General features: G+C 38.9%; 1 protein-coding gene across 6 annotated transcripts in view; it reads right to left on the bottom strand.

Moving 5' to 3' along the window:
* The window catches only part of DSCAM (DS cell adhesion molecule), a 491,025-nt gene that overhangs the window by 191,106 nt on the left and 274,291 nt on the right, over window positions 1–25,628 (bottom strand). For 5 of the 6 annotated variants that reach the window (XM_068155247.1, XM_068155248.1, XM_068155249.1 and 2 more), the window contains exons 4-8: window positions 13,995–14,141; window positions 8,608–8,886; window positions 5,417–5,692; window positions 3,077–3,373; window positions 1,986–2,261 (exon numbers count right to left, since the gene is read on the bottom strand). In XM_068155247.1, the coding sequence (XP_068011348.1) occupies window positions 1,986–2,261; window positions 3,077–3,373; window positions 5,417–5,692; window positions 8,608–8,886; window positions 13,995–14,141 (1,275 nt within the window). Of the gene's footprint in view, window positions 1–1,985; window positions 2,262–3,076; window positions 3,374–5,416; window positions 5,693–8,607; window positions 8,887–13,994; window positions 14,142–25,628 lie in introns of those variants that run through there. The other variant, XM_068155252.1, reaches the window with a different exon arrangement.

Genomic DNA, 25,628 nt, shown 5'->3' with positions numbered 1-25,628 from the left:
ACCCTAAGAATTGTTCAGGTCTGACATACAAAGTTCACCGTTGACATTTTGGGATTAGTATATCAGGCAAGGCTATTAACCTTTTGTAAATAATAGTGACTTGTCGAGGCTGGAGCATGATAAAGTACCTAGAGCACTTTGCAGCCAACTTTGAAAGCACTGGATGAAAAGACAGGAGTCACGCTGACACATTTGCTCTTCATGCATCATGGATCACTCTTCACACTGCAACTTGCACTGCTCTGATACATCTTCCTTGCAGAGTATATGTAGGATGGCTTGTATCGCAGGTGCATTGCAGCTCAGCCCACTTGCACTCTTCAGATGTGCCACATTTATGCAAGTTACTCAGAGTATAGTCAGTCCCTGTTTGAGATTTCTGACCAGCCAATGGCCCCTACAGGCAAATACCCAGAAGTACAGCAGAGTATCTTCAAGTAAGCCAAATCATTGGCAAAAGCTATGATTCAATCAAAATTGATAGAGCTGGCAATCTGCTTTCTGGGGAGGAACTGTCAAGCTTGAAATTGTAACCAAATGGAAGGAAACCAATATTGCACTTGGGGTACCAGTTAGTGTTGGTGATGACTAGTAATGTTTTGATCTAAGCTGTAAGGATAGATTGCTGGGGGTTTTTTTTGTTTGGTTGGTTTTGGTTTTTTTTGGTCTAACTACATTAATTTTGATAGCCATTTGAAGAATGGTATAATTAAGAGGTGCCATTCTCCACCAAATTTACTATGGTGAACTGCTGGTGCAGCAGAAACATGATTACTATTTTGACATTCAGTTTCTAAACTGTATCAAGAGATCTGCAATATTGCAATGTCAAGCAAGGTACCACATACAAGAAGAGAAATGGTGACTTTGGTTTTTTGTGCTGCAGCATGTGACCAATGGCCCCTGATGATCTCAGGTTTATGAGATGTCATGCCTTTCAGAGTCCACATTGCTAGTGGCTTAAAGCTAATCCCTTAACCTCTTGAATTAATTAGCAATTACATCACTCCAGACTGGAAACAAGAAAGAGCTAAAGGAACAGAAGAGAAAGAATGCCTGTAACAAAGTCATTTTACCTTACTATTCTCTGTATTTTAACTGAGAAAGAATACAGGAATCAACCTCTCCTCTCCAATCCTCTCCTCTCACTCTCAAATAAGCCCAGGAAAAGCTTCTAAGAACTTCAGGAACAGTGAAATTATACCGTAACAGTTCTGACAGATTATCATGAAGTGCACTATTTAAAGGCACCATTGCTCAAAACTAGGTGCTACTGCAATCAGTTTTTCTGCCTTTTGTGTCTTTGTGAATAGGCCTGAACATTGCCAACATCCAAATAGTCAGAACACAATGCAAAAACATTCCTATTCTTATATATTGCTGAAGCCTTTCAGGGCCATCTGAACATTCATGTTTGGGAGTATTTGAACAGATTTAAAGCATTCTATAAGAATTTTAATCCTGGTTTATATACAGTGCTACCTTTGTAAGCATCAAGAACACTCAAGAAAGCACACTTAGGAAGAAATCAAGGTTAATGCTTTTAGTTCCTCTCTCTGTTGGTGGAAACACACACATTAAAATTCACATCTTATTTTTTTTAAAGGCTGATAAGCAAGTGGCTGGTGAAAATGTAAACTTTGTCATCTAGCAGAGGAAGTGACCAGCGAAACTTAGGTGACAAACCATTTATCTACTGACCTAGTTGTTGCAGTGAAAACTGCTCACAGAAAGGAATTTCTGTGGAAGGTTTCTATTTAGAAAAGAATACTTTGACAGATGAACAAAGAAGGATAAAAGTCAAGAGAGAAAAAAGCACGATGACTGATTAGAGTCTATGTCATCATTAAAAATAAACACAAATCCGGATTAACCTTCTTAAGTGCTCATTATCTAACTGCCACGACAATCCTATGTGTGTAATTTTGTGTTTCTATAAAAAGCACAGTCATTAGCTTGGCTCTAGATTTCTGAGTTAACCTCACCTTTTACTGTCACGTGCACACTCTGGCTGGTGGACAGCTGGGGTTGAACAAGGACATTGCATGTATATTCCCCCTCATCTACTTCTTTCTGCACATCTGAAAGCTTCAGCGTCCCGTTGTTCTCAAACGCCACTTGGCGATGGTTAAACGGTAGAAGATTGGAGTTCTTGTACCACTTGATGGAGTAATATGGGTAGCCAATCACACGACAGTGGATGTAGGTGTCCCGCCCTGCTATTGCTGTGATGTTCTTCATTGGTCGAATGCTCGCTGGCCCTGGAAAAGGTACAAAGAAACTCTTGAAAACAAATTACAGGCATGTTTGCTTGAGGAAACGTGCATATAATTTTTCTGAGTATACCAACGTTAAAGACATTTAGAGCTGTGGCTTGCACAACAACACTTAGCATTTATCAGGTTCTTTTCCTTTTAAGAGCTACTCAAGCAGTTTTCCTAATCTTTATATGCTCTAGTTTTTCCTTACCCTGCAGCACACATGCTAATGATATGGGGGTATATGTTTGCGTTATCTAACACTTGCCCGATAAAATCTGTACCGCATTAAAAATTAAAAGGTTGAGGATGATTTAATTAACATGAAATACTAAAACTGATACAAGGCTAGAATCCTGTGACATGAGAATACTGACAACGTTAGCTTTTTTAATTTTGACATATATAAAGTATAATACCATGAGGATGGGTATTATGTCATGTAGAGCTAGAAATGCAAGCTAAAGTAGTGTATATATGAATAATTATAATGAATGTTGAACTAGTAAAGGAAAAGAAAGGAAAAAAGACCCCATGCACAGCAGAACCAATGTAAAGAAACTATAAAGTAATAGAGATCAATATAGGAAAAATAGTTAGAACACAAGCCAAAGGGTTCTTCCAACATTTAACCATACCATACACTTTCTACATGGGGCTGAAGAAGCAGGGTAGGAAAAGAGAATGGGAAATAAAAGGAGAGGAAAAACAGTAAGTTGTTTTTGGCATTCCGAGACTTATTTCATCACATGCAACAATCATCTTCTTCACTACAATGAGTTATGTGTGTTTTTTTGAGGAGCTGATTTGACAAGCACCTCTTACGTTTATTCGAGCCTGGTACAGGACGACTCCAGCAGAGTTGTTGGCAGTACAGCGATAAACTCCACCATCTCGGACCTGAGTGCTAGAGATATTCAGGTAACTGACCACGTTGCCTTCAGAGGTGATAATCTGACTGATACGATGACTGCTGTCCTTCACAATGGGATCTTCATCCAGTGTCCAAGTGACCGTAGGCAAAGGAGTCCCCTTCACATTGCACATAAGGGAGACTGGCTCTCCTGGACTCACCACTTTCTCACTGAAGGCGGAAATGATTTTGGGAGTTCCATCTGCCAAGGGAAAGAAAAGCACAATGGTAGTAGTTATGTGGTATAAAGCTTGTTCCCTGTATCCCAGAGCTTATCATGAATCAAGATCTTGTTTTAGAAGGGATACAAGCAATTGTGTTCCAGGATATAACTAACTATAGAGACAGGGAAGCAAATTTTGATAGTAGAGTACTTAAATGGTCCTTTTGTAAGTAGAGAGCAGAATTAAATAACCACCTATCCAGAGGGTTCAGTGGGGAAACATTTAGGAGCGATGACATTCTGCTATTAGTTGGGAAATTCTTTCTGAGATCATGCAATGCATGTTAGTCCTCCTTTCAAAATCATATTTTCAAAGCAGTACCTAGAAGGAATTTCAGTCTAATTGGGAGCAAAAGGCCACACACCAAGAGCAGAGTACTGGAAACAATCCAGTCCAAAGTTTGGACATGAGTGCTGCAGGTTACTGCCTGTTTATAAAGAGGCAAGTAAGTTAACTAACTTCAGTGTTCCTACAGCATTCGTGTCTGCAAGAAACAGAGGATCTAGAGAGGGGCCAAAGACACCTGAAAATGAACCTTGTGCATGAAGCCCTTTAAGGACAACTTCCAGTTTTGCACAGGATTAGACTGACAAGTCACACGCTTTGTGTGACGTACTCTGCACAATTAGGTACTGTTCTTCACATACACTCTATTACATATATATTTGAGAAGCTTGAACTGGGATATAACAATTCTTACATCACAATGTCAGTGAAACATCACACAGAAAACTGAAGGAACTGTCACAATGTGTGCAAGACTCCCAACGGAGCAGAATTAAAACCGGGCCTGCAAAATTCCCTTGCTTGCCATGTAGTGAAGAACATAAGGCATTGCTGCTCTCAAACTGCTGAAAGACCTCAGCATTCCTGAAGGAGCATTCAATTTTATTTGGCTTCATAATTTTCTCCTCTGCTCCCATTCCCTTTAATTTTTGTCCCATTGGTTGTGTGACAGAATGCTTATTTATTTATTTATTTTCATCTCTCACTCTCCTCTTTTCCTTTGCTGTGTGTAAGATACTGTCACGCCTCAGGAAAAAAAAACACAACAGCAGCAACAACCACAACAACAGAATATAAAAGCTTTTTATCCAAAAAGAAGGCTAACACAGGACTAATAAATCTGTGAGCATGCACACCGTGTTCCTCTGCCACTCCTCCTCCTGTTTCTTTTTTATAATTCAAGTGACAGGCTTTTTTTTGGAGATGAAAGCAGACATTATTTTCCCAGTGAGACCTGAGTGTCTTTGAAATTTTTCCTGCTGTTGCTCTCTGATAACCTGAACTCTCTCGACATCATGATAGATTATCAATATGCTCTTTAGGCTTTCTTAGTCACAGGAGATGGTTGCCGAGGTAACTCAGTCCAGGCAGGTAATCTCTTCTTTTTTTCTACAAGGACTCTAAAAATAACATCCATGCCATGACTGAACTATAGCCTCATTAGTGAATTGGCTCTGTACAAATTGATAACTTTCCTCACTTGATTATCATGTAGAACATTTTGTCAGTTAGTTGAGTGTTCAGACAATATGCCCAAGCAGAAAAGCCACGTTTGAAAGATGTTTGGACTTGAATAGACCCCTTCTCTTGTGTCGTGCTGAAAAGCTAATGTAAAAAATCAGCAGCACCACCACCCTACACCTCCACAAAGGAAAAAAAAAAAAGGAAAACAAAAAGCAAAGAAAAACACACACAAATCCACCCCCCACCCCCCACCCCCCCAACCAAACCAAAACCAAACAAAAGGAAAAAAAAAACAACCAACCAAGAAAATAAAAACCCCAAACAAAACCAATTGACTGGAAAGTTGGCTCAGGAAGGATTGTTATTTGCAAACACATCGCTTCATTCTATTACATTTTTCTCAGAATGGGGCACACTAAACCCCACTGACAGTTCACTAGTACCCTCTCTTCTTGTTTAGGGTTCACTATCCATCACTACACAACAATGGAACCCAAGATGATATATATATTATTATGGAGACAAGAATTGCTAAAGATGTAGTGACTGACCTTCTAGCACCACCTGAACATAGTCTTGAGCAGACATCTTGTCCTTGCGCACAAAACACTGGTAAGCTCCACCATCGCTCTTGGCCATGCCATCCATAATAAGGTTCTCCCGATTGATGCCAGTGATTCGGACATTGTTACCAGGGTTGATGATCTCACCATTACGATACCAGGAGAGTTCCTGGTCCTCAGTTCCTGTCACGCTGCAGGACAAGGACACTTGACTACCAACACTGCTTTTAACTTTCCGTGGGCTGATTGTGGCTTTTAGTGGTTCTGAAGATTTAAATCAAGATAAGAGAAAGGGAAAGAGGAAACATTAACTATACATGTGCATTTATGTACAAGGAACAAGTTAACTCTGAAGTAAGGACAGCAATAATAATTGCAGCCATACCCTTCTGAAAACAACCCAACAAATATACAACAGATGACTGTGTTTGCTCTAAACAAGCATTTTTGCCACTGTGGTAGTTTTAGGCTGTGCCTTAAAAATTTTCCACAGATCTTGAACAGAAAGTAGTAGCATGTAAATAAATTACCATTGGATGTAAAAAGGAAAATAATGACAAGATCTAAATAATCCCGTTGGTCAGAAAACTAACATAGTGAGTTTGGTAAACTAACTTTCTCTTTTTTTCAGTCTCGTCATTCTGGCAGATACTAACTTGTGTTTCTGCAGGCTTTGCTGACCTTGGATACGTTCTTCTTGTGGTTAAGTGGCAATAGTAACTCTGCTGTTTCTCTCGTCCAGTGTACAGAGGGAAGGAAAGGAGAAGGGAGGGGGAAGATATTGGTAGCTAGGGTTCTTGTGCTGTTTATAAATTGCAAATATATATAGATATATATATCTAAATACTGTATATTTTCTATGTGTTCATTGCATTTCATATTTAGATTATAGTTTTGCTTGTAAATACAGCATCATTTGCTTTTTAACTGAGCTGGTCTGGCATTTTTTTGTTAGGGGGGCAATTTCAACTCACCACAGCCACCAAGATCCATGACACAAAGCATAGATCTGTAGGGATAACTAATTCAACACATGATATAATCCCATGCCTAAATGAACAGTAGAAGCAGATCTACTGAGTAACACTCTTGGTGCTGAGGGCCTAACAATGGCACTATGTGTGTTCTGGAAAAGTAGGACATTACTTAACCTCAGTTTAGTGTGGAACTTTGAACTGATGAAATGGGTGCATTCCTACAGATCATCTTCTGATCTAATTTCTTGTAGCAGGAGCCCAGTTTATGTATTTCAAAACCACTCCCTGATTTGAACAAGTAGAGTAAATAACAATGACCACCAGATTAGCTTTTAAGGATGAAAGATCCATGCTAAAATGTTAACACAGGTACACCCATAGATATCCATCAGATGTGTCCACAAAGAAGTGGGTTTTCATGTGGGCTTACTAGTTTTTTTGGTTTTGTTTCAACATTTTCGAGTCAACCTTACAAACAGTAGGACATATACAATGCAAGTTTTATACTGAAAGGAAAAAAAAAAGAGGATGAATGGTGTTGAGAAAAGTCATAGGCATAAGGAAAGCAAGGAAAGCAATATTCATCCTGCCACCTATCTGTTATCAGCATTACTGAATGCAGATCTCATCTCATGCTTTGCATATATTGGTTTGACTTATAAAGGTAAGGGACTACACTTACCACTGCTATCAGATCTGATACTAAATCAATAAAATTCTATTAATTATTTTGCCAGCTTGCATACATGCTTACACACACGTGTATACAGATGCTCGCACTAGAAAATGTCCTCTGCTAACTCATTCACTTTACTGAATATTTAACAACATGCAGGTTAGAATAAATCTTTAGTGGCCCTTTGGGAATGGAGGCCTGGAAAAAAACCACAGGTCAGCAGCCTCAGTCACTCTGGAATGCAGACATGAATGTAACAGCCCTCTTGTCTACCATAGTCCGAAGAACAGTTAATCACAGCTCAAATGTGTGTTAGGTCACTGAATATCTCTGTTTCCTATGCAAAAGACCACAAAGGCTCAAAACTGTTAATAACCCTTTAAACAAAATAAACACACTTCTTTACTTTGAGGGTGACAGAGCACTGGAACAGGCTACCCAGATTTTGAAGTCTCCTTCTCTGTAGACTTTCAAATCCCACCTGGACACACGCATGTGCAACCTGATCCAGATGCTATCAAGATGGTTGAAGTAGGTGATCATAAGGGGTCCCTTCCAACCCCTACCATTCTGTGGTTCTGTGATGAATCTCAGAGCCATGATGATGCAAGAAAATGAATCACATTCTCCATTGCAGAGGAGGATAAAATTACTTTGCCCAGTTGTTGCTTCCTGACAGCCTGGTTCAGAAGGTATCTATCTACTGGCTGATTGACCACTGAGTCAGCAAGTAAAATGTATCTCCAGGTATTGGAAATTATGTCGGTATAACTAGCAATATGATTATGTCATGTCTTTAGAAGTTTTGACTTTGTATCCTGCAAGGCAGACTGCCCTAAACTTTATGAATACCTTCAGAAGCAAAGCTCCTCCAGTATAGTTTATGAATTACTGGTCTTTGATCTTGGTTATTTTGCCCAAATACACCCTGTGTACTTATTTGTGAAAACATTTTTATGCCCTGAACTGTTCACAAACTTCTGCCTTTTTAATCTGCTAGTCATGCTAGATAGGTGGAAATGTTAGTTCAGAAAACATTACGTCTATTCCAGGAAATAATTTCTTTTTTTTTAACAATGGAAGAATGGCACCTTTCCACTGCAGAGCTTCTGAGTAATAATTACCTTTGCAGAATTGGTGAAACATTCCAAATATTCACACATGAATACTCAGTTGAGGGGAGGTATGAGTATTCAATATTACCGAACAGCATGAGTCATGGCAATGAGAGTTTGGCAGCTGTATCCATGAGAACATTTGCAATTGCCTTTTAAGCATCTAGTTCAAGCTTCTAAATTACATATCCTCCATGTGATAAATTATATGGCTACATTAGAAATTGCATCTGTTTGCACTTCTGATCACCCAGTTGTCCAACTAACTCATCTCCACAGGGCCTACTTTATCATGATCCATGTCTTTGAGAAGTTTAAGCATCACTAAGATAAAGCAACAAAACACAAGTTTGGCAATATCTTCCTTGATGCAAGAAGTGAGCTGAGATCTTCACTCAGTTTTGGACTTACGTTTTACATGCAGCCTCCCTATCATCTCGGCAGTCCCATAGTTGTTCCACACCTCGCAGACATAGCTGCCTGAATCTGAGGGACGTGTGTTCTCAATCAGCAGACCTTCAACCGACTGTCGAAACCTGCTGTCAGACTCCAAGGGAATGTTGTCCTTTAGCCAACGATACTTTGGTGCGGGATGCCCTGATGCTTTGCAAGGCAGCTCCACTTGCTGTCCTGCCATGGCTTTAAGGTGGTCAAACCCATCTAGAATAGATGGAGCTGAATTTGCTGGATCTAAAAGAACAAACAATAGTTTTCAATGGGAACATTAAAATTCAGTAAGCACTACATCAATAAGTTCTCTCCTGTACTTTTTGACACACTTGTCTGGTGTTTTATGTACTACAGTTTGCTACTGTGACCCAGTCATCAGTCTGCAGTATCTCAGTAATGGTGGCTGGGATCCAGCAGAGTGTACTACTGAAGCATTTAATGACTACTTGGAAATCCTCTCACTGGATTTTTTCCAGGTGGCAACCATTTCTCTGGTCAACCTTCATGTTCCCTGTCAGAGGAATGGAGAGCCAGAAATCTGTTGCCTTAACAATTACTACTGCTATCCCTGTGCTACTCCACTAGAATGAAGCCAACACACACTCCATGCTTCTTAGTGGTCTGAAGGCTTTGAATTAAAGAAGCAATTTATTCCCTTGACAGGAGATAAATGGGAAAAGACACAGAAATTTCTATCTGCAGTCTAACTGACAGACAAGCCTTTTCTTCTTCCCTGGAAAAAGAACTTAACATGACAAGACCAGCTTACGGCTTAATACTCCAACTTTCTGTGCTCAACTTAGGAGAAAAGCAACTCTTAGACTAACACACTTGTGCAGCACCTGGTGTGTATATATATCTCTCACAGAAGTCTGGCAGAATGCCTTCACCAGAACTGCACCTACTCCACCAGAAATAGTACTCTGTGATTGTAGGTTTTTAAGTTTAAAAACTTTTTAAGCAAGAGTTTGACAGGATTTACAGTTTCGTGCAGCATTCAGCATGATGGAAGCTCATCCTGGAGTTATGGCAACATAAACACTAAACAATAAACCACAGATAGTTATCTAAGTGTTTTCTCTTCAAATGCACTCACTTTACAAAGACTTCTGTCTCACAAACAAACTCTAGATACTGACCAATTCCATTACTATTTGATGCACCGATTTTGGGGAGTATTATATGCCTGGATGTAGGTGTGATTACAAACTTTTTGATATTTTCAAACTTAGCTATCTCAGGTACTGCTCACAGGGCAGCTGCAGCAACTTCCTGTTAAGTGATTAAAGGAACAGTTCATGCTGAATTCAAGCTCCCTGGGTGATAGTGTAATCAGTATCTGAGGTAGGTAGTTTAATATTAGGTTAGATTTATCTTTATGAACTGCGACCACACCTGGGAAGGTACACTTGAGGGCAAATAGCTAGCAAATGCTAGTTATGCCATCAATCCAGAAACTAAAATTGTGGTAGTAAACAAATGGACTAAGCAAATTTTATATGAATATCTATAAAAACCCTAAATGCCAAATTCAGTGAAAGAAGTTTTTCTGCTCTCTAGGTACAAGGAAAATACTGAGCCACTGAAAGCAAAACCACATTCATTTTATAGCAACTTCCTGTCTCATTACAAACATGTCAGCCAGTAGTTAAACAAATGATTTTGCATGCATCAGTAGCCTCAAGGTCCATATTTGGCAACAAGATGGGTTATATTTTTGAGCTTGCCATGCTGTTTATGTCTGACTTAGTGAAAACACAATCTGCTATTGGGAAGGCCAATGTCAATTTGACTAATTAATTAGTAGCTCCTTTCTTTCTTTCTGGGTCATCAGGCATCTATGTTTTCAGTGCATAGATTCTTTTGTGTAGCCTGAAGAATTAACTCAGTAAAAACATAAGCATGCAAGAAATTACAGCTCTGCCTCTTAGGAAGGTTGTATCTAGATGAAATAAATTCCTTCGGTTAAAACTAACAATTAAATAATAAAAAGGTAGAATTGATTTTTACAGTTATTTTCTGTGCACTCCTACTCAAAACTCACAGTAGTTTCATATCTTCTCCATACTCTTTTAGTTTCAAAAAACTTTGTGAAGGATATATGCGATCCCATTTGCAAACTTTAATGTACAAAGTGCAAAGTACTGCATGGACTTTGAAACATGATGGGGAAAAAAATTAAGTAATTATAAGGAAAAGTTGTGGCCAGTAAATATCACACTCTGACAAGCCTCTTAGTGTGCTGTAGTGAATTGCATATGCTTTGATGCTGGGCCCAGGCAGAGCAGAAGTCTACCTCAGACACCAAGCTAATGGTGCAAGCAAAGTAGCCACTGCTGTCTTATGCCAATGCTGATTCCAGTAGTCTGCTTTCTTGTGCTTAGAGATTTAAAAACATCTCTTTGGGCTGTCTGTGGAACAGAGAGAGAAAGAAAGAAAGGTAGACAGAAAGGAAGGAAGACAGAAAGGAAGAGAAAATGTAAAAAAAGCACAAAAGAACTCCCAGGGTTCACTTGCAATCACCTCCAATGAGGCAAAGAGCAAAACAGCATAACCCAATTTCAATACGTGGTATGGACTCTTTTGAGTTATTACTTTACTATGCTTTGACAGTTGCAAATGATTTCTAGCATATATAACAGTGGAAAATTTGAGACAAAATACTGTTCTAGAATATTCTACTTTGAATCTTCGTTGAAAGACAGAGCAAAAGTCTCAAAGTCCTTTCAAAATCATACGTATTTTTTGGAGGGATGGGTTATAAATGGTCAAGATTTTGAGAGCTGGGATGCTTGGCTGGATGAAATAATTTTTTGAAAAGCCCTGCAATGGGCATTAGAGGAATATTCTTTAGAATGTTAATGGCCTTGGTGTTAGAATTTTATTCAGAAAGGCCATAGGATTTCAAGTAGATAATATTACTCCTGACAAAATTTGGAACTTTGCTTTGGTCACAGACATGCCAATAATTCACACCTGTATTCACTACTGTATGCACTTCACCTTTCTCCCTCTTCCAAACAGTAACAAAGTTTAACTCATAATAAAAGTGTGGCCAAAAGACTATGATTCACATCCACCACAAACTGTTTCATCCCCAAATAAGTGAAGAGTCTCCATGGATGTAAAAGGCAGTGAACAAGGTGTGTTTCATGCAAACTGACCTTTTACAATTATGTTCATGGATTCTATGCTCTCAGTTCTTAAAGGAGTATAATGACTCCATTATTTTAAAATAATGTTTAAAATATAAAATCCATTACAGAAAAAAGAAAGCCTCTCAGAGAAACATCAAGATACAAACTCTGCCCAGGATTGCTACACTTGTTCAGCAGACTAACAGGACTGGAAAACAGAGACCACTATAGATTCAATAGACACTAATTAACACAATTGAATAAAAAGAGTCAGCTATTCTACACAGGTGAAATCCCTATTTTACTATGGTCTGTAAAGGAGAATAGAACAAAGCAGTGCACATCTTTTAGGATGCTTGTCCTGAAATACCAATAAGACAGAGCTTTCATTTTTCCCCTTTTGTTCAACAAAATAACTAGACATTTCCTTGTGGTAACCAAGATACAAGCCTGATTTTATTTATGTTACCACTGGCTCAGCCTTAGCATGATTTCATACGGAAGCAGACCATACTGCGGAGCCACCTAGAAAGATAGGACCCTGCCTATCTTTGTAAGACCAAAGCAGGCAGATTATTGTGCAGGAAAACTACTTCTTCATCTGTCTGGGAAAAGCAGAGGGAAAGTTTTACCCACTGGAAACACATGTCAAAGGAAGAAACACCTGGATCTGGCTGGTAAGTGATTCTAACCTGAATCACACTATTTTTATCATTAGTATATTGTAAGTACTGACTTTTTTGTTCAGAGCATTCCAGAATCAATGACCATTTGGGGTCAGGGCAGGAGGTAAGTTGCTAATATAAAACCTTGTGTCCACTTCTGTCTGTCTTAGGGCTCTCAAACAGATTTTTGCTTGTTTGTTTGTTTTGACAAAAAGACTCAAAGACAAGAGGACAAGGTCACAAGGGGAATGATCTCACTGTCTGTTAGACTGTGAAGGTCATCATACCCTGACTGCTTTTTATGGTGAGGACCTTTCAGGCAACTTAGTAAGAGTGAAAAGTATATAAACCTGTGTGGATTTCAGTGGGATGGTGGACATGTCTTCTGTAAGCCAAGGATACAGGGTAAAAGAAGAGAAAATCTGGGATACAATCTTAGAAAATACAATGGATGTGAGATTACAGTTGCAGGTTTGCTCACTTGCAAACACAAGGTGCAGTAACAGGCACCCAGCAAATGAGGGAGAGGAAGGTGAGATGGAAAAAAGCTAATCCTGTACAGGGATGTTTAAGATCAAGTTCCAGTCCCAGGCCTGGGGTCTGATTTTCCTTCTCATCTCACAGGCATCTCCTCTTACTGAGTCAAAATGGGGAGAAGATAGGATTGGAGTAGCACTGTACTGACAGCCCTAAGTGTTTGTCATGTGTGTAGCCCAGCAGTCCATCACACACACATCAGTCAGGAGATGATTTACAGTGACAAGGAAAATGTTAAAACACCTCATCTACCTTCTTATTTTCCTACCTGTTGCACAAGGCCGTCTGCCCTGGGACTTTTAGCTCTGCCCATGGGCAGCCACCAGTTAACACTCCTGTCTGCCTGCAGGACCCTGGATATCCTGGGACAGGCTACATACCCCTTCTGGGTGGAGATCCCCCCTGGAAGCAGAGTAACACACTATTTTCTCCAAGGAAAGAGTGATAAATGAAAAGGAAGGCTGAAATACACCTTAGCTAACTGTGGCTCCATCAGTGGAAATGCCTACAGCTGACCTAAATGTCCTGGAGCAGCTGCTATGGTTAATAGAAAGAAATAGGTACCATGGGGCAATTTATCTCACCCTAAAGTGAGCAGCTGAAATAGGTCAGATGCATTACCTGAAAAGAGTTTATTTCCTTTGATTACAAAGGGAAGATAATGATAAGGTGACTACACATTTTCACTGTGCAAGCCCACTTTTAATGGGATAAACCACATCCACAGTCCTTTCATGAGATACACTAAACCTATTAAAAATCACTCTACTAGGCACTGTGTACCCTGGAAGTTCTCCAGAAATATCTAATATGTGGTGAAAAACAGAAAAAGGGATTTTAGAATGGGACATATAATTTTGCAGTAGCTCACAGCTGACCAGTTCTATCTTCCATTTGATAGATGACTTGGTTGGTTGTGCATACAGGCACAAGACCCTGCCTTGCCAGTTTAACACATGAGAGAGAGGCATATTCAATACCTAATTTAACATGATCTGTAAAGAAGTACCTGACACAAAAAGCCTTGCGCTGTTGCTTTGTCGTGTTTCTCCAGTGTATCTGTGCCTCGTGATGCATCGGTAGTTGTAGAGTCCGTCTTCATTTTGTACGTCTAAAATATACAAGGCTCCCGTGGATGTGATGAGAAATCTAGATCCTGAAAGACACAAGAATTTGCAGTCTTTAAAATACCTGCAGGTTGTTCTGCTTGCTTGTAGCAGGGGATGGACAACAGAGGCTGGAGGCTCCTGAAGGTTAGTTTTTTTTTTGCTAGAGTATAGGAACTTCCAAATATGTGTTTACTCAGTGCTTACTGAAAATGCACAGAAAGATATTAACTCATGTGCACCTATAAAGAAGGTAGGGATCTGTAAGGAAAATACAATGAATGAAGGCCACAATCAACAAACAATATCTGGCAGGCATCTGAAATGAAATATAGGGTAAAGAAAAGGAAAAAAAGAAAACCTCAATGTATCAATGAAAGTAAAAGAAACCCACAAAAGAAGGCAGTTTTTACCCCAAGAATATAGGACAAATTTACTACAAGATTCTGGCTATAGGAGCTACACACTGTATAACCCAACTCCACAGCTTGGTTCAAGTGGGATGGGGGAAAAAAGGGAGTGTAAAACCAGCCTTGCTGATGTTGCCTATACACCTGCACAAATGTCTCTGCTCTGTTGTGAATGCATGTTCTAAAGCAAGGACACCAAAGATTCTGACAACTACGTGCTATAAGCTTTTCCCATACTTCAATAAATAGAAGTAATGTGACTTGCTTTGCAAACTTGGGCCTCATTTGGCCACTCTTTCCATTTAAAAATGCTGCAGGCTAAGCTATGTAGGCTTTTCTAGAACTTTTATGCAGGACAAAAGGTTCAAATCTTTTCTTTTTCACGTCTGCTGTTTTTTCTCTGGTAGCTCTTACAATATCCATACCTCTACCTATGCATTATAAAATACTCCTGGCTCCCAAATTAGGGGAAACGATACACCAAGGTGAAAAACATCATCCAGTAATATGCAGTAAGAAATATTGCCATTTCTCATTGATTTGAGCAATAACTTTTTCATAATTAAGTGTAGTCAGAGTGCTTGCTCACAAATGAATCGGTGGGAAAGTAGTCCAGCAGAAAAAGGACAGAGGGGAAATGGTATCATTATAGAGGGCAATCTCCTTGAAACCACAATCTAAAAGAAATGGGGAAAAGAATATTAAAAGCTATTTAATGTCACAGCACAGGACTGATCCTTAGAGCAGAGAGTACTGAAAAGAGCAACATCAGGCAACCTCTCTTACTCTTGCATGCATACAGACTTATAAAATAACGACACTGATGACTTGTCTTGGCTGACCCTTTTCTCCTGAAAGTCAAGGTAAAAGCATGGAAACAGTTAGGTCACAACTCTGGAAAAGCATAAACCACACAGCACATACCCTTCTGAAGTACTTTATTTGTTCAGATAAACACGTGCCATTACTAAGAAGTACATGAACAAAATAAAGCCCCAGAAAGGAGGCACCAAAGGAGAAGAGCTGGACAAGGCAAGATATGAAGAAGAGAGGACTGGATGGCAGGAAGACTCTCTTCAACCTTGAGCTATAGTGCATCCTAGGGGAGTTTACAGGCTAAGGATATTCTCTCTTATAGAGAGGTGACATAGACTTCATATGCCTCTGAAAATTCAATTGCTTGCATACAGAAGGCTTGTGTTTCAATTCAAACTACATATAAACAAATATACTGTTGAGAGTAGCAGGAAAAGCAACTGAATAGGTAATATTTCACTTTCACAGCCAGGTGTCTGAAATATGGCATCAAAAATGATTATATGAAAAAAGCAAAGCTATCTTGCATAACACCTTAGTTCTAGAGTTTGAAGGAGATGATATAGACAGCTAATAATTTGAACTGATAAAACATTCTTTACCTAGCTTCTCAATTACTAATTACTTATTTATTTGCTATTCACATAATAGCTTGGCTTGAAAAAAGATGCTAATGAGGTTTTCTGCAATACCAGGTAGATAACAGCTGCCTGATAGCAACTAGAAAGTCTGCAAGTGTGCAGGCAGTCACCTAGATAAACCCTTTAACAATCATGGGATTGTTCTATACCTTCTGTCAGTCATACGGCCCAACTCCAAAGCCACAGCCAGGGGAACCCTACCACTGCACACAGAGAGGCAGGCCCCTAATGGTTTTACACAAAACAATTGCATCCTGTTGGTCAGAGAATACTTTGAGACTGTGGGTTTGTTTTGGTTGATTCTCACACTGTAACTCCCAGATAAAATGTAATATCATACTCTGAGTCGTTCTTCCTTTTCCTTTTGCAATCCACAACTACTCAGACATAAATGCTTGTCTCATTCTACCCTATCTCCTCACCACATAGGTGCTCAATATCTGTACCCTTAAACAAGACTTACCTTTACCCCTGAGTCTACATTAGAAACATATTTAGAATTTAAGTGTGAAAAACATAGTTTGACTTCTATATCACATGGAGATCCTTCACTACTAAAATATTCATAAAGCAAATTTTCCCTTTACCAAGAAATACGTTACAAGGACTACAGGTAATTAAAGCACAGTTGTTCTCCCTTAGTCTGTAGGCAGCTTAAAATGACAGCTTCAGGAGATGGGAATCACATTTAAGGACTTTACTTGGGGTTAATAATGGGAATGCAGCAAAGGCAAACTCTTCTTGCTTCTGTTTCCAGCTGTGTGAGCATTAACCAGCTCTATATTTCAGGCAGCACAGCCAGTTCAGACATGTGCTTGCCCCCAGCAATGCCACTTGACTGGCAGGGCTGTCAAACTGGTGAACCAACACACATGTACCATACATATATGTCCTCTGCAGCATGATCAAGACTTAGATGAGGTTTCTCAAGCTGGGATGTAACTCCATTACCAAACTATGCAAGAAGAGATGTTGGTGGAGATACTACTCAGCTGCTACCATGTCACTGACCAGGAACATGTGAAAAACTGCTAATGGGATGGTTGTGACCATTTTGGTCCCTCCAGTATATATGCACATGCTGTGCATTTGTGTCAAGCAAGTGGAACCTAAACAGCTGACAGGCAGAAATGTTCTTCTTGTACAATGGCTTCATGTAGCTTTCTTCTTCTGGGATACCATTTAACCTTTGCACAATTTTGAGCTAGGCCACTTGTGTCTCTCCTTGCAATAAGCATAAAGCAACTGTCACAGCAATTAGGGTAGAATATCAAATTCAGAACTTCCCTCAAAACCGCTGAAACCTCTCTTCCTCAGTATTTCTACCTTGTACATTTTATTGCTGCTAATACTGACTCTGGAACTAGAACCGTTGAGACATGGAGTGGCTACTCCCAGATTGAAGAATATGCATAGATTTGTGGCTGTTCACAGAGTCTATAGTACTGACAATATTTGTGGGTGAAGCCTTCCCTCCTCAGTCCTGGAAGCCAGTTTCCTCAGACACATCTGGGTCAGTGAGAGTGGGTACAAATATCAAAAGCCTGACACTTAATAAAAGACATTTGTAAAAGCTGTGCAGAGCCAAGAAATTGTTCAGTGTTATCTTGCTATATTTCCTAGAGAAATTATGAACATGCTTGAGCTATCTAACACTGCTTAGATCATGCTCCCATTGGAAATTACTCAGACCATCGAATAATAAAACCTTCACTTAAAGTATTATCTAGAGATTTTTTGCCTCACCTTCTTTAAAGATAACTAAAAGTAAATAGTGATTGCTACACATCCAATGTTGTGTCACAGCGTACATTTCAAACCAACACACATTGTGTATAATTGCAGGGCTAAAGCTTTTCCTCTCACTCTCTTCTTCTTAATATATTTTGTGTACTTATGTAATGCTTTAATAACCACCCCCTCCTTCTACTGTAAAAACATGAGACAGGAAAGATGACAGAAAAATAAAAGGGGAAATGCATGTAATTTCTGTCATCTTCTAAACGGAGAGCATTTTCATTAAAAGCGACAGGCTGTCAGCTGTGACAAAGCCAAAGTGTTGAGTGTTCTGCCTTCTGTACTTCAAAAAGTGTTTAGAAATGCACCAGGATGGGGATCGACAAGCTCTTATTGCTCTGTTGATCTCGGGGATTGCTTTCTTCTTGAGGCACATTTAATTTAATCGCTCTTGCCTTGCTGTAACAAAGTCTAATTCCATTTTTTTTTAACTCACCTACTTAATATGCCAAATAAGGACTTTGGGGTTTTTTTTTTTCTTTTTTAAATGGAACAGCTTTTCAGATAAACTGAAGCTTTTTGTTTGTTTTTGGCTGTTAGCAGGCTTCAAGGGAGGAAGGCAGAGAAGCCTCCTTCTCAACAATTAAAAAGAACACTGTCAAAATATAGCTCATAATTCCCATTTATTATTCCTCCTCAGCAGCGTTTGTTTTAATGCCTTGAAAACTTGATTATAATAATTTCAGCATCTGATTTTCAGAGACATTGAAAGCTTACATCTGTTTGGCTTTCAATTTTTTGCGCCTTTGAAAACCTGGTCCAGTATCTGTAGTATGCATTTTACTCAAAGAGTTCAGAGGATGCTTGGAACCCTTACTACCTTTTGTCTTGCTGAGGTGGGCTTACATGTTTTACAGACAACCATACAGAGTTACACGGATTGATGTACACAAGTCAGGGGAAAAACAGGAATCCATAATTCTTTCTCTAACATCCCATCTGTTATTAATACATAACTTTGCCTCATGATGTGGCTGAAAAACTCAAATTTATGTATGCCTTCACCTGAGACATTAACAGTTCATTTTATTTAAAGATACATATATCAACGTAGAAGGCCCTAAAGAGGACAAACAGGGATGAGGGCAAGGAAAGTAGGTTGCACCTAGGCTCAACTAACCTCAACTAGTGGCCCCAAATCCCACAGCATTTTAGAAAGTCACTCTGATTTTGCTGCCGGCTGACTAGTGCCCTAAACAACCTAGGAGGTCACTTTAACAATTACGAAATTGCTCTTATGTAAGGTTTTTAATGCTTTCCATTAAACTATATAATATCAGAGGCTAAAATAAAATTTTACAGGTCTGAGTAATAAGTTGAAGTAATTCTGTTTAGATTTCCTATGTGAAATTGTTCTCATGTATAATTCATAAGAAAATGTGAACACTTTCCTGTCGAATTAGTGCATAATATTCTTCTATGGAAATGAGAATATGTTAAAAGTGTAACATTAATTATTCTTTTATCATGTCCTTTTCCCTCAGCATCCTGGTAGTCTTTAAACAGGGGTAATGTTATCCTCAAGATGGTTAAAAAAAAAATCATATTTGATTTTCACTTTGTTGGAAACATCTAACAGCATTATGTTATTGCAGTCTAAATTAGGTTGATAGAAATTAAGAGAACAGATGGCTGTTCTAATCGTGTGCCAAATGATAATACAGAACAAATAAACTTTTATCAGCTGTACTTGTCACCTCTGCTGGATAGAACTGCTTCTGCTAAGCAAGCTTTTAGCATGACTAGTGCACGCAAGGGGAGAAACCACCCCACAGAGCCAAAGCAGAGTAACCTATAACTCAGTTTTATGCACTTCTACAACATCATTCTCAAAGCAAAACAATCTGCTACTCTGGGCATGGAAAATGTGCCAGAAGCAACCACGCTTAAACTGTACCCTGAAGTCACAGTCCTGCAAAATGCTTGTGATACATAAACCAAAGATTAGCCGAGGAAAGGGAAGCAGGTAGGTAAGAAAAGAGGGAGGCAAGGATTTCACTTTACCAAATTTCACTCACATAGTGTACTCAGCCTACATGAGACACCTGGGGTGTTGCGCACAGTAGGTGGTACAGATGGTCAAAACATGACTACACTCCTCTGAGCAGCACAACATTCCCTCTAGAGATGTAGCCAAGCTCACAGGCCCTAGTGGAAGACCTTATAGAGAATAAAATCAAATGTTTTAGCTCCCTGTATAACCTCAGCTCTGGTGTCTACAGATTGCACCTTCAGAGTGTGTTGCCCACTGCCTCTTTCCCTGTTTGAGACACAAACTGCAGCTGACTTTCAGGAAAACAGGAGTAGGATGGAAGCCACAGTATTGTTCTACAGCCCAAGGGCAATGAAATTTCTTAATCAATTGCAATGAAATAAGCCCTTTCTCTTGTCTTTACATTGCCACCCTTCAGGCATAAGTGCTGAAAAAACAAATACTTATTTTCGTTACGTGGCCAGGTCTTTGTGTCTCATAGATTTAGGTTTTAATAACTAGAGTGGCACTATGAGTGTGACTCTGTTTCTGGAAGAAAAACTATGAGGCAAAGCCTCTCAAGTGCCACCATACTATGATACTGCTCATGCGGAATCAAGGTCTTGGGGATATTCCTCCTCGCCTCCCCCCTCCATCCCCCCCCTTATTATTTTTTTTCCCTGATGCAAGGAAACGAATATGCACAAAGACAGGAATATGCACAAAGACCATAAGAAGTGGTTGGTTGAGCTGAAGGAGGCTGCTGTCATATTTGATCTATTGATCCAGGCTTTTCAAAGCTCACAGAGATGTATCTCTATCATAAGACTGAACTTTCAGGTCTGATTTTTTTTTTCAGTTCCACAGTAGCCAGAGATTTCCGTTTCCTTTCCAGGTGGTTGTGGTTTTGGCTTTTGGGGAAGGGGGTTTGTATGGGTTTGGGTCTGGAGGTGGGAGGCATGGTGGTGTTTGGGTTGGGATTTTTGTTTATTTTTGTTTCCCCCCAGAATTACATTTGAGAATAAATTTAAAGAGCCAGCAGCCTCATGTGAGGTCTTTTTCTATTTTATGTAGGCATGTAATCTGTTTTGTCTTCATTAAAAAATAACTGAGGCAATCTCTCTGCAAAGCAGTAAGGATGTTTATAAACATTTCTAGTCTTATGGCAGGACATGGCTCCAGTTGCAGGATAGATGGATTCATAACTTTGCAAAATTTATGTAGACATAATGTAGATTATGTAGATCCAAACTAAGTCAGATTTTTTTTTAACACCATTGCTCTTCACCCTCCTCACCTCCTCCACCTCAGTTAGGTCCCTCCTCAAGAAACATTTATTCTGGTAGCAGCTCAGTCTGAGCAAGGCTATACAAGTAAACGTGTTGCTAATCAGTCACCCTGCCCCTAGGCCAGTGGAGGTCAGAACTGCTCAAAGTGTGGGAGGCCCAATTCAACTACCATCACCACTTCTCCAAAAAGCCAGGAGAACAAAGGGACAAGGCTGTGAAATTTTTTTCCCACTTGATCCTTTAAAATAGAAAAGCTTAAAGGTGAACATAATTAACATAGAATTATTGCTACTTTGGCACCTACATCTCCAAGGAATACTAGGGAGCAACTACATATTTCTGCATCTCTCCAAAGAAAACTGTTTTAGTCAAACACAGATACTGTGGTGTCTACTACTCCATTCCAAAATGGTTTACTGTCTCCTATCACCTGAGACTATGCCATAGCTACAGGTTCCAGATTTCCCTTAATATTCTGAGTGCAGTATTACTACACTAAAACAATAAACCTGCCTATGTCTTGCATACAGTACCATAAAATGAATCCAACTAAAATGAGAGAGAAAGGGAGAAAGACATAAAAGGAAAAGAAAACAGACGAACAAAACAAAATGAACAAAAAAACCCCACCCAAACCCAAAGCAGTGTGTGTGTGGGAAGACTGAAAAAAAGAAATTAAAAACAAAAAAGGCAAAAAAGAGAGACAGAAAGGGGAGGAGGTGAGCTCCAGTTTTGAATTTATAAACTGAGTAGAGACAGATTATCTGCAGAGTCAGTTACAGGATTGCCATAGGAACAAGAGCGTTGGTACTGTATGGAGCTCACGTTCAGACAGGATGAGGCCTGAACGCAGTACTTAAAAATCAAACAGGTCCTGAAAGATGCTGGCATCTGTATTCATGGGTTTAGCTGCTTTAAATTCAGTTCATTTGTGTTTCTGTAATCACAGAATAAGGAAAGACATAGGAACATTAGTGCTATTCTGTGTGCAGTGCTATAATTTTCTGCATGTTAGGATCCTATAATAACGACTATTCTGAAAACCAGATTGTTGGACAAATTACCCAAATCAGAACACATTTTATTGCCCTAGCCACATTTCTGAGACTGCAAAAATATATTTCAAGCCAACAGTCCATATCAATTCCACTTACATTATGTATGCATCATTCCTGTTTTATAGAGGAATAAACATTGTCCTTTTGTTTTAAGAGTATTAATAGATGCAGAGGCTGTATTTTGTGCACACAGATAGGTGATGTTAATTGCTACTGCTTGATGATTGGCTAGCATAAATGTGACTGAACACAAAGTGTATATTTAATTGTTCACTCTCTTAATCTTTTATGAATATATTAGGCATAAGCAGCTATAGCTCTTTACTCACTGTTGTTAACTGTCAGTCCTCTAGGATATTAAATAAAACTGCCATGATCTTTAATACTGCACTTCTAGATTATTTGAGTCCTTGCACACATTGCTGCAGAAGCTGCTTTCCTTATTTCAGCTAGAAAGCAAGCAGATCATTTTTAAATCACTAGCTAGTTTTAGGGGCTCTGATTAAAGAGGATTCAGCTTTGCTCATGATATATGGAGTCATCTGAAGGATTAAAATTTCTTCTCTCAGGTTTTTGCTGGTGCATTCCAAGTAAATAAACTAGCATGGAGCTGACTGGTGGCTTAGCACAGAAAAAACTTATGTGTTACTCTTTATAACATCGAGGAACATGATCCATCTCTCTCCTTGTATCTGCATGCAAATTTGAACACAGTCTTGTTGAGTAAAGGGAGAAACTCCATCTCCTCTGGCCTGAACAGCAGCTGATTTATGTCAGCATCATCAAATGTATGCCTTAATTGTTTTTAGCTTCAAAGACATTGTATATGCAGAATATGTACTGTTACAGACAATATGATCAGAACAAATCACAGCTTCACATACACAGAATTTCAAGTGCACCACCAGCAGAATTATCCTGACTAACTGCAAATAATCAATATTATGTTAATTAGAACAGCTGCAGCTCCGTGGCTCCACGAGTTTAACCACATTTATCCTGCAGGTAACTGTGAGGGTAACAATGCATCTCGAGGGAACTGTTTTATGAGAAATTTAGAACCATACCCACTTACCTTCATGAAAAAAAAATATCTATTCAAAGACTCACAAGGCAGCTGAGCATTCAGAATATTTACTGAAGGGATATGCAGTAACCAATGGGCAAAGCCTTGAGAGTGTAAAATTAGGGAAACCCAAACAAGTTTATTTGGTTTTAGGGTAATGACTTGGGAAGGAGTTAGTATCTTCCTCTGTTTGAAATAATAAGCTTGTGTTGCCTAGATAAAAACATATTCCAAATATTTCCTCGGGGAGAGGGTAGCTCCACCAGGAATTTGGGCTAAATTGAATAATTTCCCTTTGCCAGGCTCCTGAGGAGAGAGTCCAGTGTTCAGAGGATAGGTTTTAAAATTAAAAGAAAAGCTGTTAATGATGTGAATTTCTATCTTTTTGAACAAGACAACTGTTAGGTCTCTGGAGTAACTTTGCAATAGCTCTTTAGAAATCAAAATATGTTCAAAAGTTTCCCCTACATTCTCCACGTGCTACTTTTCATGTAGAAGCTTGACCTCTCACACTGATTTCCACTCTGAACAAACTTGGCTGTGGAATGTGATGCACGTCTACTTCTGTCAGTGGTTTACCTTTCCACATGACACAGGTGAGGCGCAGAGCATACATTTCATACATTTCATGGTTTTAAGTTCTTTAAGCTCTAACTACCACTCAGATGTTTACAATTAAAATTAAAAACAAACAACCAAAACAACAACAACAGTGGAAACCAAACCAAACAAAACCCTCCAAAGCAACAGACAACAAAACCAAACCAAACCAATCAAAACACCAACAATCAAACAAATAAGCCCAACCCCATCAGTCTCCTGACAAGCTATTTCTGTCTTTTTGAACTTAATACACATTTTCTTCAGCATAGAAACACACAGAACCATCACTGAGTTCCTATACAGCATGGCATCAGAAAAAATGATGAAGCAGTGCGATAAACACAACAGACAGAGCATCAGGATGACAATAGTAAGCAGAAGGATGAAAAGGTTGTTCCATGCTGTGTAATGAAAAAAAAAAGACCCTCTGTAGATGCTGAATCAATGAATTTTTCCCACAAATGAATATTAGAAAGTACAAAAATAAGTATTATTCTAGTGAAGTCACATGTATAATCAACTTCGCTGGAAGAAGAAAAACCAACACACGCTGAGTTTAAATTGAAATAACTGCAAGCAGCTCCTGAGAATCTGCTTGCAGAGTGTATTGCATCAGCACAAAGGCATTTAGCATAGCATGCATGCAGACCTCACTTCTTGTGTGTTGCAAAGTTTTATAATACTGACATTTCAACAGTCAGAAACACTCTGAATGTGAGTTATATTATAATGTTGTAAGTAGATACAGTTATTAAGCTATTTATTTCCTGTGCTTTGTCAGATTAGGCTTTTTGCTGACATATTTGGCAAATTAACTTTTTAACAATAAAAAAGGTTCAGTAAATACAATTTTTCAACGCAGATTAAATTCACAGTGTGATTTATGCTGAGCATCGACTCAATATTATGGGATATTTCAATCCAACTTCATTTCAAAGATATATGTGAGATAAAGCTAGGAAGAATGTGCAGTTCCAGACCTCCTTGTTAAGATTACTTTGACTCTGGACTGTTAATTTCCTTAGACTGACAGCACAGTGAAAAATATCATTATAACCACAACAAGCATCATTCCTTTAGAATAAATGTAAGTGCTGTGGGGTCTTTTATTGCCTTCTTCAAATGGCTCAGAGAATCATGACTCAGAAGCCTGTCCAGATATCAGGGACATTATGCAAATATGCCCAAGTACATTTCTGAGGCAATTTTCATAATTTGCCTATTTTTATTTGTTTGGGAAATTGAAGCACGTTAAAGCTAATTGATTTGCCTAACCTTATCTTCCATGTTTGTGGCAGATACAATTAATTCTACAAATGGCTAAAAGTACCTAATTTGTTAACCCTTACATCTCTCATTCAAGGTTCCATGGCACCTTTGTTAAGCAATGAGAGCTACTCTCATGTGTTTTCTTATATCTTCTATATGAATGTTAAGAAAACTGCTGAGTGTTGGAACCCACTATTGCAATTTCATGTCATAAGTATTAGACTTTAGGCTGAAAGTCTCATAAAGTATTTTTTCCACTTCTGAAAATTATTTTTGAAGAAATGTAGCCTTAGATTAAAAAAAAACAATCCAACAAGACAAAAACATAAAAGGAGACAGAGACCACCACTGCCTGGGCCCTAAGCAGTTTTTCTGAGCACTCATTCTCTCTTTCTTTGTCTCCACAGGTCATTAAAGAATATTGAGTCACATGTTGAGTCACAGAGTGACCCTCCTTGCCAACATTATATGATAATAGCACGGATGGCCTTGACCATGCTAATGACATTGATAGATGAAGATCTATATAATTGACATTTCTTGCACTTTCAGAAAATGCAAGCAGCATAAAGTTGGATTGGCCTGAGAGAAATGCCTGCACACCTACAGCTCATTC

The sequence above is a fragment of the Melanerpes formicivorus genome, unplaced genomic scaffold (genome assembly GCF_026170545.1).
Source record: "Melanerpes formicivorus ecotype bairdi unplaced genomic scaffold, bMelFor1.0.p_v2 SCAF_30, whole genome shotgun sequence".
Classification (NCBI taxonomy): Eukaryota; Metazoa; Chordata; class Aves; order Piciformes; family Picidae; genus Melanerpes; species Melanerpes formicivorus.
Note: the sequence above shows the minus strand (reverse complement) of the source record. Positions and strands in the feature narration are given on the sequence as shown.